A 20,152-nucleotide genomic window follows, 5' to 3' on the forward strand; every position below is an offset into this window, starting at 1 on the left:
AGTTTGCTCTTTCACAAGGTTTTTGTATAAAACACATTTACCACTTTTTGCAGTAATCAGCACACTGATGGTGTATTTGTACTTTTCTTTATTGCATATTACACTGGGATAGGGAAACATAACTGGAATATATTTTTAATAAAACATTATCATATTCAAATGATTATTTATTTAGTGATAATTCTTAGTGATAAGGTTCAAAACTCAAGTAAAAATTCAATAAAAAAAATCAATTAAATCTCAGTGCGGAACTTGACAGTGGTGTTCTTCATCTTCTGTTTGTAGACCTCATCAAACTGTTCATTTTGTGCCACAGTGAAGTGATTTTTCCAGTCTCCAACTTTACCTTTTGAAACAAAAAAACAAGAAGATGATTAAAGCAATTAAGTAAAAGGACAGAACTCAGAAGGACAAAATTAGATTGTGGTTTATTAACCTTTTCTCATGAAGGGTGAGATCTTGAAGTCCATGACTGGGATAGTGGAATAGTTGGTCATTTTGTTCTGTTTCATGGAGTCAAATTGAACCCCTTTTGTTATTTTCTCCCTCTCTTCAACTGAAGTGGACAAACCCAAGAAGGAGCACAAACGTTCCACCTCACGTCCTGTGTCCTGAGTAAGACGTGTAAAATACACATTATACACATTAAATGTATATAAATTTTATGCTTCATAAAAAGGTCACTGAACTGAACTTACTTCAACCAGATCTTCATAGAACAGGTACAGTAAGTTGGAATATGCCTGTTTTTTCTCCCACCATCCATTAACATGGTCAAACCAAGAACCAAACACTTCTAAAGGGAATATTAAAATAATTCCTTGGGTTTTTTTTTTTTTTTTTTTTTTCATTCATGTAGGTTATGTATGAGTTGCACATAAAAGAGAAATTTATTATTTTTACTCTCTCAGTGGTTTTGTATTTGGAACATGTTATTATAATATCTAAATATACTACCAAAATGGGTACAAAAATACCCATTGTAACTGACTAATACAATTTAATTTCATTACATTACAAAAATTTTTACTCACTCTTTCCCTCTATAAAGTTCTGTAAGTAGGTGTTCCAGTCTCCTGGTTCAGGTTCTCCCATGTTCATTCGATCAAAATGAAAATAGGAAACTGCATTGTCTTTTGCATTCCGTGCTACATACACAACCTGGTGTATGTGGAAAATGGACGAAAATATTATGACAAGAAACAAGATTTGCATTAAATTCCACAAATTAAATTACACAGCCAATGCAGTCTTCAACTGATGAAGTTAAGCTGTTCCACAGGGTTTCCTTCATTTAAGTGATGTTTCTAAGATGTGGACTTGAGTTTGACATCACACTACGCCAGATTCATTAAATATTACCAGCTATGTCACATCAAGAATGAAATCCCATATACTTTACCCTTGAGTTCTGCTCCCAGAAGGACTTGGGCACAAGCTGAACAGGTAAATGAGTTTTGATGAGGCGAGGAGAAGTGGGCAGATTATCAGCCAGTTCTGTCCCTGAAAGTCAAAAATGTGGTTCTTTAATAGTGACCAAGTTGTCATTGTGGTTAAGCCAAGACATACAGTATGTAAAAAATATTTAAAGCATTCATACTGTTTATATTCATTTATTTAGTGTCATTCAATAATTCAGGCACAAAACCTCAAAATTTATGTATTAGTACCTGTCGAAAGGGTGCTGCTCCACTGACCGCTTTTGTACATTTTTCTGAGAGTTTAGAGCAGGGGTCACCAAACTTGATCCTGAAGGGCCGGTGTCCTGCAGAGTTTAGATCCAACTCACCTCAACACACCTGCCTGGAAGTTTCAAGTATGACTAGTAGGACCTTGATCATCTGGTTCAGGTGTGTTTGATTAGTGTTGGAGCTAAACTCTGCAGGACACCGGCCCTCCAGGACCGAGTGTGGTGACCCCTGGTCTAGAGGCATCTTGCCCATTCATACTTTTGAGCCAGTTGACTACTTGCACTATACATTGTCAAGTTTGTTACTTCTGTTTAGTAATTGACTAGTTTTACATTTACATACTGTGTTTTCCAGGTGCTGTCACCTAGTTCAGGTTAGAAAGGGTTAAAAGAACACTCCGCTTTTTTTAAAATAGGCTCATTTTTCAACTCCCCTAGAGTTAAACAGTTGAGTTTTACGTTTTTCGAATCCATTCAGCCGATCTCCGGGTCTGGCGGTAGCACTTTTAGCGTAGCTTAGCATAGATTATGCTAAATATATTTTCAAAAAAAGTGGAGTGTTCCTTTAAGGTTAATTTAATACCTTTAATATCTTTAACTCAAGTAACGCTGTGCCTAGAAGAAGAGCACCAAATTACACACACACTTGGGTTTCCATGTTTTTATTCCCATAGACAATGATTTTTATACTGTACAAACTGTATTTTCTATCCCCTTCCCCTAAACCTATACCTCTCACAGAAAGTTTTCTGCATTTTCAGATTTTCAAAAAAATTAACTAAAAATATGGTGAATAAATGGGAACACACTGTTAATAAGGAGACCAAACCGGTGTCGGATTGATTCAGGTTAGTGGAAAAATATATTAATGTTGTTACCAAAAACAACTGAGCCATTCTACGTAGAACGTGGAATAAGTTGTGCATGTAGTCTGTTGGATTTTGAATGCAATTTCCAAAAAACAAACAAAAAAGCAAATATTTTCACCTTGGTTTTTAAATATCCCAATTAATGTTGTTAAAATAGTGTGAGTGCTGCCCATTTGTATATTTAAATTAAATGCAGCAGCACCTGCACAGTAAAGCCAGCAGAGGACCTCAGTGTGTGCTGCATATGACCTGTATCTGAAGACTACAGAGAACTGCTTCTGATTTGCAAGAAATGCAGAGATGACAGGCATTTTACCTTTTTACAGTATATACAGTCAAACCAAAAATTATTCAGACACCAGATATAATTTCTGATCGTTTTTTTTTTACTAGTGGGTGCAGGACACTATAGTTCATTTATACAAGTGAGGATAGCAAAATAAAGAAAACTATGACATATACCCCAAAAAATCTTCATATAGTGGACTACCAGTAAAACGGATACAAATTTGGGATCAAAAATTATTCAGACACTTTGGCCTGACCATGTTTTACTTAAGTGTTTTTATATCGCAGACTGAACAAAATTAAGCATTGCTTGGTAATTGGTTGAGCTAAATTGGTATTATCTAATTGTGTACTTAAATTTAACAGCTGACAGCTATTCAACCTAATTTATTACATACCTTTCTATCAAAGTTATCTGACATTATAAAGATGAATTTGTTCTGACACAGTTTAACTATGAGTTCTTGTCATACTTTATTACCATTTTCTAAATTATAGTGAATAAACTGAGATAATGTGAGAAATGTTAAAGGTATCTGAATACATTTTGATTTGACTGTAAATTATGAAACATATGGAACACAGAATCTGTGTAGGACTTTAAAACGTGATAAAACTCTGACCTGATGGTATCACTTTAAAACATGACTCCAGGAATGGCACTCTCATATAGATAGGCTGGGAGGTCTGCCGCTCTGGAGCATCATTACCAAAGTACAAAAGGTCTAGAATATATGACACCCAGGTGGTACCTAGAAAATCAGAGGAGAGTAGAAATTATTACATGCTTTAGACTCTTCCCTTAGAAACATAACAATGGTATAAGAAGATATGAAAAAAGAACCTAGAAAATAGATGCTTTTTGCATCACAATATGTGTCTTAAATCTTGGATTTGTAATAGACTTTTGTAAAAGACTTAAAATCAATTGCAAGTTTGGAATTTTGGGTTACACATGATAATGCAATTTTGTAATTTTTTGTTGTGTATATACTGTAAAAATGTAACAATTATTTTGACAGTGCAATGAGAGAGAAACTGTTATCATTTTCATACCAAAGTCTCATTTTCTTATTTCATACTGTTGTAACTGGTTAATTTGAAGGGGTCGTATAATGAGGAATCAAATTTTATTAAATGAAATATATAACTGTACTATAAAATCTTTCAGAAAGATTTAAAAGAGCATTTACTGGAACTTCTTAATAGCCAGGTTATATTTTCTTTTGAACACATGCCAAAAAGCACCATATCTAGGGAGGGCTATATAAGTGTTTTCAAGATAGATGTGCCTTCTCTTGCTTGCACAGTGATCGCTCAAGCTATATGTCTGCAAAACCAACAAATGTACACTCTGCCCCACCCCCATCCATTGCACAAGGCCTGATGACTATAGCTTCTCTACATCAATCCTCCCCCTTCTCCGCAGAGTGGGCAGGGTCTGTCTCATGGATCTTTGTCCAAAACCACAGCTTTCTGACACAAGGCACAATGCCTGTTTAGTGTTCAGGAACCTGTTGAATCACTGTATAGAGTCACTGTATAGTAATATAATTATAATAAGTAATATAAGTAAAAATAAATGATTTACGAGAAACATTATATAAGTTGTTATAGTTGGCTATATATATATATATATATATATATATATATATATATATATAACGTGTAACAGGATTCTGTGATGAGTAGCAAGTAATTGAGAAAATAACTAAAATTGTAACATTGTCTTTTGATCAAATTAATGTGTTTTTGCAAAATAATACTATTAATTTCTTAAATAAATAAATAAATATAAACCTAGAAGTATGCAATGCTCTCACCTGCTTTAGGGTAAGTTGCGATTAGAATATCATCAGGTCTTGCTTGAAAGTTTTTCACTTTTTCCCAGTTGTCAGTGAAATAGTGGACCATAGAAACACCCTCAAAATCGAACAACTCAGGTCGACTAGGTAGTTTCATCTGTATTGAAAAATGTCATTTTTATTGCTGAATTATCAGTGGTCATTAACAATGTCTGTTAACAAGTTAGATTTCAGATGCCAGTTACAAAAACAATTAACAGGTTATGTAGTAAGCATGTAGAAAAAAAAACATGCTTTTTGTCATAACTTTTATAAATAGAATTATATTGAAAAATTATTTCATATACTCATATTTCTAACACTCAATAATGGCACATATCAACATGATAAACTTGATAAATGGAGAATACAGTATAGAGTAATGGAGAATACAATATTAGTATACTGTAAGTACAGTACTTTGCAATTTGTACTTGAACCTGGAGATGGGAGTTCTTTCACTCTCCTACCACAACTTAGACAAGAAAGGGGTCGTAACAATGCATGCTATGAAAAAGTACAATTACTCACTGAGGACAAGTCTGGGATTTCCATTATGTTGAAATAGTGCTGTTCCTGTAAATCCTGTAAACTTCTGCTCTTCTCAAATGTGTCTTGCAGCCCTTCTGTGTTAAATTTATTCTGTGCTGTCACACTGTGCTTTTCCCTTTCTCTCTCTCTCTCTCTCTCTCTCTCTCTCTCTCTCTCTCTCTCTCTCTCTCTCTCTCTCTCTCTCTCTCTCTCTCTCTCTCTCTCTCTCTCTCTCTCTCTCTCTCTCTCTCTCTCTACTTTGACCCAAACTCAAACAACCGGTTATGCAAGTTCAGACAGACTTCCCTCTATTCATTCCTCCAAAATCATAGTGACAGATGAAATTTGAGTCCTCCCCCTACACTCTCTTTCTCTCTCTCACGCACATACACTCAGTATAGATTCCTATACTGTACAAACTTTCATTTTCAAAATAATAAAAATAAAATAAAATAAAAAGATTTATACGCTGTTTTCCTTATACTGAGCTAAGGATATTATCTGTATTTTAATATTCTCCTTCCCACTTGCTCCTTGAGAAATTGCTTTTGTTTCTCTTTTGTCACTTCGAATAAAATCATCTGCTAATTGCATAAATGTAAATGTAAAAATGTATAATGTTATGACAACCAGAAAAAGTATTATAAAAAAGTATTACAAAAGACACTTCTCAGGGCTTGTGGGGCTCCTCATACAATAGTTTAGTTTAGTTTAGTACCCATGTCATTATACACATTTGTGTCCTCATAAACATACCAGAACACACACACACACACACACACACACACACATCTATAGATTTATCTGGGTAATCAGTTCATATACTGTATTAGCTGTGAATGCTCTGCATACCCAAGCCATTTGATAGATTAAATTCGGGGACTAGTATCATTGTTATAAATTCCCTTGTCATTACAAGTATAACAGCTTATGTATGTAACAGAGACATGGTGTTCTGAAATGAGGAGGCAAAGACCTGACAGTTTCTTCATTATTTATTTATGTATTATAACTCAAATGTCAATTCATATCCCAGTCATACTTAGTGTTGTCACAGTGTAGCTCCATTTGGCTCTAAAACACCTACTTGGAAGTTATCTGGTTCAGTATCTTTAATTAGGGCTGAGGCTAAACTCTGCAGGACAGTGGTCCTCCAGGTACTAAATTCAACACTGCTGATTTTCACAGGCCCTTTCACACCGAGTGTGACGTGATAAAGTGAAGCGAATCACTGACAAATGGTGCTTTCAGACCAAACACAGAATGATTGATCACCTTTGGCTAATTCACACCTTTACAATAGGTGGCGCTAACCTAGAATGCTGTAAAAATACAACACTGCTGAAACAGACCTGGCTCCAGTGTGTATTTATGTTTGCACTCTGTGGAGCATCAAAGGTTTCTATTTACAACATGTTTTAGCAGCATTGAGCAATGTAGCCAATCACTGACACATTTTACCCAGGTTTATTGAAAATACATGCCTCTACTGACATTTCTGCAAAACTCAAAAACCTATCAAATGAACAGTTGAAATGAACACTAGAGGCAGCAACTCTGACAACTTTTATTTTTTGTTTTACGGTTTACATTTACTTAATGACAAGTTTACGCTACAGGATTTTAAGGCTGATTTAAGACAGATTTGCAAGTCACTGAGCTCGCTGACAGTTCAAGCTGTGATCGGGGGAAAACCGATCCATTGCTGAAACATCACAGATGCCAAACAAATATCTAGCATGCTAAATATCTGGACCTGTTGGCCAATTTGACAACCCGTGATGTCAGGTGTCGCGGCAAGCTACAGCCAATAAAAGAGCAAGGTATGGGTTAAGGTCACTGAAAGAAAAACAACAACAGAAACATGGCTTAAAGAAAAGTGTGGACACAAGAAATGGAGACATTTTTTTAGAACAGATCATCACGCAAACAGTTTGCAGTGCTAATTTCCTCCTGACGTCCATTATGAAAGGTTCCAACGCTCACTGATGCTCCAGAAGGAAAAACAATGCATTAAGAGCCGGGGGGTAAAATACTTTTGAACAGAATGGAAATGTATACATTTTTCTTATTTTGCCTAAATATCATATTTTTTTTATTTAGTACTGCCCTTCAGAAGCTACAGAAGATACTTACATGTTTCCCAGAAGACAAAATAAGTTAAATTAAACTTTTGACCTGTATGTCAGCTCGTGTTTGTGACTCCCTGTTGCAGGTCATTTACGTAGTGTCACAAAGTGTGAACAGCACTGCGATCTGCCGACGTTTAAAGTCGTGTAGTCTGAACTAGGCTTGAGACATAACCGACTGTGTTTACAAGGGTATTTTGTTCGAATTTTGTGTGTATTTGTCCGTTCAAGCTCACCATTGTCCGAACTTACGATGCATTCACACAGGACATTGACTGGATGATTGGATGCTGATGGGCCCATCATAGTGACAACAGCCAATCACATTACTTTTTTGGTGTTGCATAAACGAAAAAAATGTGAAGTTAATAGTTTTTTGTTAAAATGGGATGCACTGGGCATCAGTGTTGGGGAGTAACTAGTTACATGTAGTGGAATTACGTAATTTAATTACAAAAATGATTACAAAAGGGGTTGCATCTAATTTGTTTCACACACACCCACACACAGATTTAATTAACTTCTTTCATAAATTGCACTGACTGCTCTAAAATGAGACACCAATGTTTCAAGAGTTTAGGACACAGAATAGGACACATGCTTATTCAATAACTGTTTTATTTCCTATTTGGTTTATGCATATACTTTTTTAGGATTGTTTTTTTCAAGGCATTGTTAGATGCCAGTATTTCCTGTCATAACTATGCAAACATTTGATTTCAAAACTGTTAGACTATTTCTTGTTATGATTTTAGATCTGTATTTAACATCAGAATGATCTCAAAGTAAATCAGAGGTGTTAAGTCTGAATTTGTGGTGGCTGTGCTTAAATTGAATTATTACACAGCTCTGTGGAATGCTTGATTCTGATTGGTCAGTCGTGACATTACAAGGTGTGTTATTCCCTGATAACAACCGGTAAAAGCTAATAACACACACTCATCCGGGCAACTTAAGTCGATCGATAGTTTTTCTTGGTGGAAGCTTTGCGTTCAAATATTTCAACTCAGATCAGTGCTTAGTGTCTAATTATTTACTCTTGTGGCAAGCAGCTGTGTAATAAGTGGGATAATGTACATCCAGCCAGTTGTCATCACAAAATAAAGATGTATATTATCCCATACTTATTATAATCTTAATTCAAGTGATAAAGTTGTTAAGTGCTACTGTAAGGTTAACTCTGCCTGGTGTAATTGTTTCAAAATGATTAACAGTTGAAAATATTAGAAATTTAGAAAAGTAATCAAAAAGTAATCAAATATAATAAGTTGCATTACTTTTTTTTAGTTGAAACAGCTCAGACTTACATTTTAGTCTAGGACTAGGGTTAAGCTGTGTCTGTGAAACCAGGGGTTACTGTATTTTGGAATCCAGCAATATGGTAATTTGACATTAAGTGAATGTACCTGTCACACTCTCTACTTTTATATTGATTTCATTTTGTGGTATCAGTGTTTTTAGTTCTTGTATGCTTTTCTTTGTTTCCTTTGTTTCTTTGGTTTCCATAAGTATGTTTTCAATAGTTTCCGTAACTGTTCCCCAGTTCAGCTGTTGCATCCTTGAAAGGATGTGGATATCCTTGATGGTTGATCCAAAAATGGTTAATTTTAGGACACTCTAGCCAATAAAGGACTGCACCTGTCACCTAGCAACTGTGACACCTGCTGTTGATAAGCTGCAGTAACATTTGTATTGGACATTTTTGAAAGTGATATTCATATGTATACTTACTTTGCCCACCCCCGACTCCCCCCTCATATATATATATATATGTGACCCTGGACCACAAAACCAGTCTTAAGTCACTGGGGTATATGTGTAGCAATAGCCAAAAATACATTGTATAGGTCCAAATTATTGATTTTTCTTTTATGCCAAAAGTCATTAGGAAATTAAGTAAAAATCATGTTCCATGAAGATATTTTGTAAAATTCCTACTGTAAATATATCAGAACTTAATTTTTGATTAGTAATATGCATTATTAAGAACTTAATTTGAACAGCTTTAAAGGCAATTTTCTCATTATTTAGATTTTTTTGCACCCTCAGATTCCAGTTGTTCAAATAACTGTATCTCGGCCAAATATTGTCCTTTCATAACAATCATACATCAATGGAAGGCTTATTTATTGAACCTTTAGATAATGTATAAATCTCAATTTCGAAAAATTGACCCTTATGACTGGTTTTGTGGTCCAGGGTCACATATATATGTGTGTATATATATATGTATATATATATATATAGTACCCTCATGCACAGGAAGTATATATAATCTCTCTACAAGTATAATCTTTAGTCATTTTATATGTTCATAAACCATCAGTATATCAACATAACATTGTAAATATAAACCAAAATATACCCTTTTAAATAAAATGATTGTTAAAAGCATTATTTTGAACCAGATGTGGTTTCATCACAGTGTTTTTGTATACAAAGGCACTTTTTAAAAAGTCATGTCACTGGTTAGTTTTAAAAGCTTTACAATTTTTCACATGAGTCAACCTATGAATGGCTTAGTTACTGTATATTTAATTATAAGTCAAATATCTCTAAATTAACTGCATTTAGACTTCAGTCAGACACATTTTTAGAGATCCAGAACTCAAGTATTAAATCTCAGTGCGGAACTTGACAGTGGTGTTCTTCATCTTCTGTTTGTAGACCTCATCAAACTGTTCATTTTGTGCCACAGTGAAGTGATTTTTCCAGTCTCCAACTTTACCTTTTAGAAAGAAAAAAAAAATAAAAATAAAATAAAAGCAAGTGAAAGAACAGATTTTAGAAGAACTACGTTAGATGATTAGGTAGTTTATCAACCTTTCCGCATGAAGGGTGAGATCTTGAAGTCCATGACTGGGATAGTGGAATAGTTGGTCATCTTGTTCTGTTTCATGGAGTCAAACTGAACCCCTTTTGTTATTTTCTCCCTTTCTTCAACTGAAGTGGACAAACCCAAGAAGGAGCACAAACGTTCCACCTCACGTCCTGTGTCCTGAAAAAGTCATGGTAAAATCTATACTTTTGACACATTAAACACTCTGATTTTACTCTCAGTTAAAATGTTACTTTATGAACTGAACTTACTTCAACCAGATCTTCATAGAACAGGTATAGTAAATTAGAATATGTCTGTTTTTTCTCCCACCATCCATTAACATGGTCATACCAAGGACCAAACACATCTAGGAAGAAATGTCTGCTGTTAAATCATATTAGTTGGTGGCAAATTTATTATATTTAATTTTTCCCTCATATTAAAATGGTTCTCTAAAACGTTTTACAATGCAACTGGCCAGAATAAAAAAAAAAAAATGTTATTTTTATTATTATTATAAGGCTTTAACAATTATTTTACTTACTCTTTCCATCCATAAATTTATGTAAGAAAGTGTTCCAGTCTCCTGGTTCAGGCTGTACCATGTTCATTCGATCAAAATGAAAATAGGAAACTGCGTTGTCTTTTCCATTTCGAGCTACATACACAACCTAAAATGAGTAAAAAAACAAACGAACAAACAAAAAAACAACAATTATAACATGAAACAGAATATCAGGATGAGAAAAACCATGGTACTTTTGACTTAAAACCACACCTAAAATGTAAGAAATAATGTATCTGTGTAATGCAATTTTTAACAAACCATTTTAATTTGCAATTTACCACAACTGCTAAACATTTCACTTAAATAAAATTGCAATACAGTAAGGCACTTTCTATCAAACATAACTCTTTAAAACACAAAATAAAAACATGATGAAATGAGGATAGAACAAAAAGTACACTCAAAAAAATGGTTTTGTGCCACTGTACGTTTTACCCAGGTATTTATTGTTAAAACAACACAAGTATGTTTCTTTTCCCGCCAAAACACTATCATATTGTGCTCTATTAATTTAAACTGTTTAAGTTTCCATTTTACTTAATTATCAATCGTTAAACTAACATAAATGGTTTAATTTCGCCGTTCAAAAAAACGGATATGACGTTTCCAACGCATTTGATGAAGATGGTGTGAAGGAGGTGTATCATGGCGTCAGAGCTAGAAGTACCAGTCAGATAAGAAAATCTAAAGTTTTCTTTGTGTCAAGTCAAAGTCTTTAATTTCTGTAAGTGATTTACTACACCTGCTGTTAACAAGCAGAATCACTGAATAAAAGAGAAACACAAGAATTACAACTGATTTCAGCCTCAGATTAAATCAACTGAAATAAAAGACATTAAATCTCTCAAAATCTGATTAAACAACTCCACAAACAGCATCACCAGCTTCACTCATTACTAAGCAGACTGGCTTAATTGTAAAAAAAGAAACATAATGCCACCATAATTGTGGTCAAGGTTTGCTTTAGTTTGTCTCTTGACCCTTTTAATAACTTGCAATAATTTTGTTTCACAACAAACATTTGTGTATTGCTGAATCAAATGTTTAAAGCAACAGATTATTTTACACTTTGTGCTTATAGCTCATTTGTGCGAACATTATGAATTGATCTTTCTCTTTGGTTTGTTGATGGGCATATTGCTGAAAAAAGGTCCTATTAAACAATCACCACCATAAAGCTTCAATTTTGAAAAAAAGAGGTGCATTTGTTCAGGATTTTAGACATGAACACTTACCATATGATCCTCAACAGTGGTGACAACAATTATTCATACTGCAGTGCATGATGGGAGTTTTTACTATGTTGTTACCCAGCATGCATTGCAGCATAAAGCATTTTGCTGATTCTCACCATTGTTGAGATTCATATGGTGTTTACATATGCTTTACATGAACCTAAAATAATTCTTTACTATTACATTGTAGTTTTTTCTTTTGACTGCTGAAGTTTCACAGGGCTGGTTATGGTTATCTAAATGCATAAATTGTCCATAATTTAAATGAGTTGTCTGAAACAAACCTCCTTATGTTGATAAAGTGAAACACATTTGGCCAGTTTTTAATAAACCAAAACATGTTCACTGAACTGAATCAGTTTAAGTTACAAGGAAGTGAATAAATTGAGTTGGTTGGAAACTATTATTTCACATAAATTCTTCCTCATTCAGCTGTGTTGTCACAACACAAAGAGTTTGCATAGATTCAAAATATTCCATTCATGTTCATCAAAAACAATTTGGTTGTGTGGAACCACTGTCCATAATTGAATTAAGTAGGTTTAAAGAATCATTTTTTTGAGTGTAATACAAATAGAAGGATGATTATATGAAATCAGTTTTACAACATTATCATTCTGTGATTAATTGAAGATTACCTACCACATCACTAAATGTCGTCACCTACCACATCAGTAAATTAAATAAGGCCCATGTACTTTACCCTTGAGTTCTGCTCCCAGAAGGACTTGGGCACAAACTGAACAGGTAAATGAGTTTTGATGAGGCGAGGAGATGTGGGCAGATTATCAGCCAGTTCTGTCCCTGAAAGTCAAAAATAAATGTGGTTCTAAATTTAAAATGGTCCTAGTTTCATTGTGGTTCAGCTAAGACATGATTTGATGCCACTCAGAAATAGGAGGTATTTGAATGCATACATGGAACAGTGACATATTAGAACATTTTATGTGTTTAGGTAGATTTGTCTGTAGATTTGTCTAGACTGAGAACCTGCAGCTGTGTAATTACTTTTCCTTAATTTTTTCAGCTTCAATCTATTCTTAGCTCTAATCAGAATTTTTTAACTTTCCAGTCAGTCTAAGCATAGCACAGAGTCTGTTTTACAATAGGTATTTAATAATACAGTCTAGCAGGTGTGGCGACCATCGGTCCTGGAGAGCCATAGTCCTGCAGAGTTTGCTCCAGCCTTGATAAAAACTCACCTGCCTGTAGCTTTCTAGTAACCCTTAGACCTTGATTAGCTTCTTCAGGTGTGTTTGATAGGGTTGGAGCGAAAAACTGCAAGACTGTGTCTCTCCAGGACTGATGTTTGGCACTACTGCATTAGAGTGACCGACTCTATTACTCTGTGGACCTAGTATTTTAGACCTAATCAAAGCTGTTGATATAGCACAGCCTAACACTTTTTGAATCTCTCAGTTTGTGTAAATCCACGTGGGGTTCAGAGTACAATTTTTTATCCACGTTATTAAATATGTAGCTTTGTTTCATAATTACAGTGTGTACGTTTTTTGTTATTTACCTCAAAAAGAAAGGAAGTGAAAAGTGACAACATGCCCCATATGTGGGGAACATTGTAACATGTGAGGGGCATGTTGTAACATGACCATATGACAGCTTAAAATGTTGTCTGATCAAATTAAAAATATATACACAACAAATTAAAATATTTTGTCAATAAAATAAAATGATTAAATTTTTCAAATAAAATAATGGCGTTTTTTAAGAATAAAAAAAATGTCTAATTTTTGAGGTTTACAATGAACACATCGCTGTCATGCGTGGGACGGATATAATCGCGAAACACAGCTATTTTAAAATCCATAAAAGTAAATAGCGAAAATTACATTGCTAATGTCATAGAATAGCATGGTTTGATATAGCGGGGCAGATTGTAACGCAGTGTTACAACGCTCCCTATCAGTGAGATTGGAATATAAAAGTGGTTTGTGTCTTCTAAATGACAGATTGGAGATTAAAATAATAGCAGATTTGTTTCATTTTGGATGAATACTAAAAATTGAGATGAAAAACTTACTTCAGCCAGAAATTTACTTTTGCGTTTAAATCTTTTTTATTAAGGTATTCAGTGAAACAGTGCAGTAGTTATTGTTACATACCATGGTTTTAGTTATATAACCCTTTACCTCCCTCTCCACCCTAGGGACTTAAAATCATGCCACACTAATGGAGCGGTCAACACCGTGTGATTACTCAGCCTGCATTATCAAGATATATGAGAAGAGGACACCAGATCTTATAAAAATTGTCAAATTTATTTGCCATCAGGAATCAATTTTTTTCCAAATGTAGTACCTTAATCGTTTCTTCCAACCATAGTTTAGCTGATGGGGTTTCTGTTGTTTTCCAAAACCTTAGGATAAGTTTCTTTGCTACAGTAAGTCCACAGGACAGCAACTGTTGTTGAGATTTTTTAAGTGACATAATTTTATCAGAACTTCCAAATATCACAAGAAGTGGGTCGGGCACTAATACAATATGTAAAATATCTGACAGAGTTTTAAATACTTCAGTCCAGAATGAGATTAATTTAGAACAAAGAACATAACTATGCAAGGGAGTGGCTAAATCAGTCTGACATTTGTCGCAAAATGGGGAGACATCTGGAAAAACTCTATGTATTTTTGTTTTAGTATAATGGAGTTGATGGATAATCTTAAATTGAATAAGGCAATGCCTAGAGTTGACAGAGCATGTATGGATATTCTCTAATGCCTCAGTCCAGAATTCTGAACATATCTCCTCCCCCAGTTCTTGCTCTCACTGCAATTTTAAATTCTCTGTAGTAGGCAAGCTCTTTGATAACAATGAGTTGTACAACAGAGATATCAAATGACTGACCCCACCTCCAAGCCCCAAGAGATCATCCAACCTAGCAGGAATAACCTCATTCAGACAGGGTGTGTGCTTTCTTACGTAATCCCTAATCTGCAAATATCTAAAAAAAGTTACTTGCATGCAAACCGTATTGATCCTGCAACTGTCTAAAGGAGGCAAATGTACCACTTATGAAAAGGTTTCCAATAGTCTGAGCACCTAACTCCTTCCACTGTGTAAAAGCAGAATCCATGGTAGAAGGGATACATGAAGGGTTCCCACTGATTGGTAAAAGGAAAGACAATGGCTTTATTTCAAATTTTGATTTGATCTGCTTCCAAATACGAATTGTACTATGGATCATACAGTTATGGTTATATATTGACTTGTCTATCTTTATTGGAGACAGTATGATTGCACCAATATCATACGGGTTACATGCCTCTTTTCCATTTGGATCCAAATTGAGTGTGCTACAGTGTGATCTAGCCACATTATGATAGTATGAAGAGCACAAGCATAACAGTAAAGGGCAAAATCTGGAAGGCCCATAGAGGGGTCACTAGAGGGGGGAACTTGGCTTTATATAATGACTGAAAATCTTTTGTGACCTCAGTTCCTAAATATGTAAATTTATATTGTGTCATTTTAAATGGGAAGGTTTGGAGAACAGAAATGTCTCTGACCTTTATCGGCATTAATTCACCTGAAAATGTACCGTAATGACAGACCATTTCTAAGATTGTAGAAATAGTAGACTGAGGTTTGGTGACATATAACAGGATATCATCAGCATATAATGATATTATGCTTACTGCATTCTTTGTGCTATATCCATGTATGTTAGGGTTAGAGCGAATAGACTGTGCAGGAGGCTCAAGGGCCAGGGCAAAGAGTAAAGGCGATAGTGAGCAGCCCTGTCTAGAACCTCTGTGTAGGCTGAATGGAGGAGAAAGAATTCTGTTAGTAAGAATCCTTGCGCGTGACTTATGATAGAGAATTCGCATCCACTTTTCAAAATTATCGCCAGTTTCAAATTTTCTTAGGGCTGCGAAAAGATAAGGCCATTCTAATTGGTCGAAAGCTTTCTCTGCATCAAGAGAAACAATGACCAGATCGTCTGTGTGTACGTTTTGAGAATAGATTATATTAAAAAGACGTCTGAGATTCGAAGATGAGTGTCTTTTGGGAATAAATCCGGTCTGATGAATAAGTTTGTCAATTACAGAACTAAGTCTTACAGATAAAGCCTTGGCCAGGATTTTTTGGTCACATGGCAAAAGTGATATTGGCCTATAGCTACTTACTTCTACTGGGTCTTTCCCTTTCTTAGGTAAGACTGTTATGATGGCTTCATTTAAAGTAGGAGGTAACCTGCCAACCTCATATGCTTGAGTATACACTTTGAATAGATAAGGTGAGAGGAGATCGCCAAATTCTTTATAAAACTCGTTGGGATAGCCGTCTGGCCCAGGCGCTTTGTGACATTTCATTTTCTTGATGGTATCTAATATTTCTGAAACCGAGAGCTCAGAATTGAGGGCATTACGATCTTTCTGGGCTAAAGTGGGAAGGTCACAACTATCTAAGAAGTTTTTGACAACTTGATCATCATTTAGAAACCTAGAAAAGTATAACTCTTCATAGAATTGTTTAAATCTGATAAATCTGATTTCATTATGTGTGTTAAAATGTCATCATTTTCTGACTTTCTATTTTTCTAATTTGTCTTGCCAGCAACTTTTGGGGTTTGTCACCAATTTTAAAAAATTTTTTGCTGTGTGTATAGGAATTGTCTGACGATATGATCTGAAAGTATCTGATTATGTTTAAATCTTAAAGAAGGTATTTTCTTATAAGTCTCTATGGATGGATTTGTAGCATTTTCTTTATCTAAACGATTTATTTGCTGTTCCAGCTCTACCAATTTAACCCTTTTCCTTATCTTGCTTGCAGCCTGGAAAGAAATAATACAACCCCTGATATAAGCTTTCATAGTTTCCCAAAGTATTGAGGGGGAAGTTTCAGGGCGATCATTCATCTCAAAGAAAAAGGAGATTTGTTCTCTTATAAAATCACAAAATTTTGGTTGCTTTAGGAGCTGTGGATCAAGTCTCCATATCCTATCACAATGAGGCATGCTAGAAAAGTTTAAAGAAAATGAGAGAGGAGCATGATCTGAGATCACACGACTTTACTGGTGAGGGGCATCAATTTAGCATCTACTAAGAAGTAATCTATACATGTATATACATTATGAACATTAGAATGAAAAGAGTATGCTCTGTCCTGTGGATTAAAAATCCTCCTAATATCAAACAGATTAGAGTTGTTACAAAATTCCTTCAGAAAGATACTGGAGTTTGAAGGAGGAGCTCTGCGAGGAGACGAACGGTCTAAGTATGGATCCAAAACTAAATTCAGATCACCCCCAACAAGTAAATTAGTGTGCAAAATATCAGGGATTTTTGCGAAAACATGTTTATAAAATGAGGGCGAGTCCGTATTAGGTCCATACATTTTTATCAAAGTTATGGGTAGGGAGTACAATTCTCCAGCTAGTATTAAATACCTGCCCTCCTTATCTGCAATAGTTGACTTATGAATAAATGGTGTTCCTTTTCTAAAGAGAATGGCCACTCCTCTTGACCTAACTGCGCATGTAGCATGGTACATTTGACCAATCCACCTACACTTTAGCTTAACATATTCATTTTTATTTAGGTGCGTTTCTTGAAAAAAATGATGTCACTTGATAATGATTTTAAATGTGGCAGCACCTTACTCCTTTTAACTGGTTGGTTCAGTCCTTTAACATTCCAAGTAACCACAGTAAATTGTCTCCCCTTCTCTAATTGCATCATATTATTCTGCATAACGCAGGTTCATACCCAGCTACTGTATATACCATTGTGTGAAGTGAATAGATACAGATTGAATAGAAATGTACCAAAATTGCCTACCCCTTAACATACCCAATGTCTTGCCTATACTGAGAACCCTTCAAAGTAAGGCGTGACCTCGCTAAGGAAGTAACAGGGAAAGACAAAACAAATAAAACCATCAACAAAAATAAACAATCACTACTTCCCTTATTAAACACTTCTAATAGTAGAAGCCTAGAACAGCCCCACAAATAACAAATGTTCTGAAATCCAAAATTGACATTTTGAAGACCTAAACTTATTACAAATGTCCTGAATATCAGTGACAGAACAAAAAACAATGGTGTGAACAGCCACCATAGACTTATAAACAACCTAGAAGGTCATCTCTGTGAAGAAGCACGTACCTTTAAATGAAAAAAAAACAGTCCTTAAACCTGGACATTGAACCACTGTCCCCCCCCAGAGCGCTATTGTTAATATCAACCACTACTTTCAGCATCCTTTCGGCCAGCGCCAAAATGTAGCTCGGCGAACTCTTCGGCTTTTCTCGCGTCAGTGAAAACAGACTCTGTGCCATTGAAAGTTACTCTCAACTTTGCTGGGAATAGTGTTCCATACCGCACCCCTGGCTTGTCACGGAATAATTCTCTTGCTCTGTTGAACGCTGCTCTGGGCTTTGCAACTTCAGGAGTAAAATCCGGAAATATACGGATCTTTTGGCCAGTGTAGACAAGGTCCCTTCGTTCTGCAGCTTTCCTTAGGATCACTCTCACGTCTCAAAAATAGTGTAGTCACATTACGAGAGAACGCGGCGGGTCGGTGTCATTCGGGTGTGTACGCAGAGCCCTGTGAGCACGATCTACAAGCGGGTATTCATCCATGGAAAGCGCCTCTTTCAGAAGTTCAGAAACAAATGTATTCATCTCCTTGCCCCACTCGGTCCCTTCTTTTAGTCTGACAATCCGCATGTTTTGTCTTCTAGATTGTCCCTCCAAATCCATGCACTTATCTCTCAGTATGTTCACTTCTGAGCTTAGGCGTTTCACCTCTGATTGAAGCTTGGATACAGCATCCGAAGAATGTGTGGCCGACTGCTCTAGATCGGTGGGGGTAGAGCCATGTTGCTCTGTCGTAGTTTGCAGGGCCTGAATAGCTGCCTGGGTTTCCGATTTAAGAGCAGATATTTCCCTTCTAACAGTAGAGGCCATTTCTTTGATCCGAGTGTTGAACGTCTGACATATTTCTACTTTGGTAGCTCGTAGATCGGAATGTAACGCGTTAATGGCCTCCAAAATAGTAACGTCTGTCGATCATTACGAAACCTCGTCTGGTCGCCCAGCGTTGTCAGGAGAGCTCAGAGGCGTAGGGCCTATTTCGCACTGCTTTTTTCCTCTCAAGGTTTGTTGCTTCGAACTCGCTTTCATCTTGTCACCAATAAGAATGTGAAAAACTTAAGCTAACTAGAGCTTTAATGAAACTTTTTATGCAGATATAGTCCTTCAAAATGTCAGTTTATCTTTGATTTTTGCAGGAGCTGCCAAAGAGTGCATCCTATTGAACCATTGCTCGCTAGCACCCCCAGAAATTTACTTTTACTATGATAAAATAAAAATTCAGCGATATCTTCAAAAGGCTTTTTAATTTTGGCCCATTTTTTTCTCTGTATAGTGTTGCTATAGCAACTAGTAAACGCCGTTAATTTGGTAACGCCAGCGTGTGTGGAAATATTTAAGCCATGCGTGTTACAACTAACCCCACGTTAGGTTGTGCCCCGCTGAAGCCGGAGTTAGCACAATAAAAAATCACCACGCTCAGATGTCTTCAGGAAAAGGGCTACCAAGCCACTTCTGAAACAGTAACATGTAATGAATCTAGAATATATGAAAGTTTCAGTTTTTGAAATAAGTTACAAACAAAAAATGAACTTTTTCACGATATTCAAATTTTTTGAGATGGATTGGATTGCTGTGTGAGCATGCAGGGAACAGTCTTTCCATATCTAACAACAGAAGGTTCACTGTTAGATTGGGTGATTAAGTCTTCTCAGTCTGCCTGCACATATTTCCTGTGGAGTGCCACAGTTATCAATTCTTGTACCCACACATATACTCTTTTGCTCAAATGACAAATATAGGGATAGCTGTTGTTTTTTTAATGGCAAAATATGGAAATAATCTGTGATTTTTATCCTTTTGTTTACTGTATTTAGTGAAGTGATATGGACAGGTAATGTGGTCAAGAGCTGCCTGGAACTACGTTCAATACACATTTACCTGAAAATAACTGCACACCTTAGAACGTTCGTCAGCCAATCAGATTAAAGCATTCAGTGGCCCCCTGGTATAAGGCCCTGCTTAAACTAGTGCATTTTCGTTTAAAACTGCATTTTAAAATGAAAATGATCCTTGTCTACACTAGCGTTTTCACTGCATTTCAGAAACAATCTCCTAC

The 20,152-nt window shown here is 35.6% G+C and overlaps 2 protein-coding genes across 3 annotated transcripts in view; both read right to left on the bottom strand.

The window, feature by feature from the left end:
• Positions 1 to 71: 71 nt before the first annotated feature.
• On the bottom strand, positions 72 to 5,353 carry LOC127169217 (cytosolic sulfotransferase 3-like). The gene is made up of 8 exons (XM_051116435.1): positions 5,223 to 5,353; positions 4,671 to 4,809; positions 3,471 to 3,599; positions 1,403 to 1,503; positions 1,035 to 1,161; positions 699 to 796; positions 437 to 611; positions 72 to 346 (listed from the first exon to the last, which is right to left on the bottom strand). The coding sequence occupies exons 1-8, from the start codon at positions 5,244 to 5,246 to the stop codon at positions 234 to 236; spliced, it is 906 nt and encodes a 301-aa protein (XP_050972392.1). The 5' UTR covers positions 5,247 to 5,353; the 3' UTR covers positions 72 to 233.
• An 849-nt stretch (positions 5,354 to 6,202) lies between these two features.
• LOC127169216 (cytosolic sulfotransferase 3) overlaps positions 6,203 to 20,152 on the bottom strand; it is a 28,450-nt gene continuing 14,500 nt past the window's right edge. For both annotated transcript variants that reach the window (XM_051116432.1, XM_051116434.1), the window contains 5 exons: positions 12,679 to 12,779; positions 10,717 to 10,843; positions 10,442 to 10,539; positions 10,175 to 10,349; positions 6,203 to 10,079 (listed from right to left, as the gene is read on the bottom strand). In XM_051116432.1, coding sequence (XP_050972389.1) covers positions 9,967 to 10,079; positions 10,175 to 10,349; positions 10,442 to 10,539; positions 10,717 to 10,843; positions 12,679 to 12,779 — 614 coding nt within the window. In that variant the 3' untranslated portion in view covers positions 6,203 to 9,966. The remainder of the gene's footprint in view (positions 10,080 to 10,174; positions 10,350 to 10,441; positions 10,540 to 10,716; positions 10,844 to 12,678; positions 12,780 to 20,152) is intronic.

This window comes from Labeo rohita, chromosome 8 (genome assembly GCF_022985175.1).
Source record: "Labeo rohita strain BAU-BD-2019 chromosome 8, IGBB_LRoh.1.0, whole genome shotgun sequence".
Taxonomy (NCBI): Eukaryota; Metazoa; Chordata; class Actinopteri; order Cypriniformes; family Cyprinidae; genus Labeo; species Labeo rohita.

What these genes read in the sequence shown, in the direction of transcription:
- LOC127169217 (XM_051116435.1), bottom strand. Translation starts at nt 5,246, where the DNA reads ATGGAAATCCCAGACTTGTCCTCA. An exon ending in AAATCCCAGACTTGTCCTCA is followed by an intron (nt 4,810 to 5,222) that starts GTGAGTAATTGT and finishes TTTTCAATACAG; the next exon opens with ATGAAACTACCTAGTCGACC. An exon ending in TCTATGAAGATCTGGTTGAA is followed by an intron (nt 612 to 698) that starts GTAAGTTCAGTT and finishes CGTCTTACTCAG; the next exon opens with GACACAGGACGTGAGGTGGA.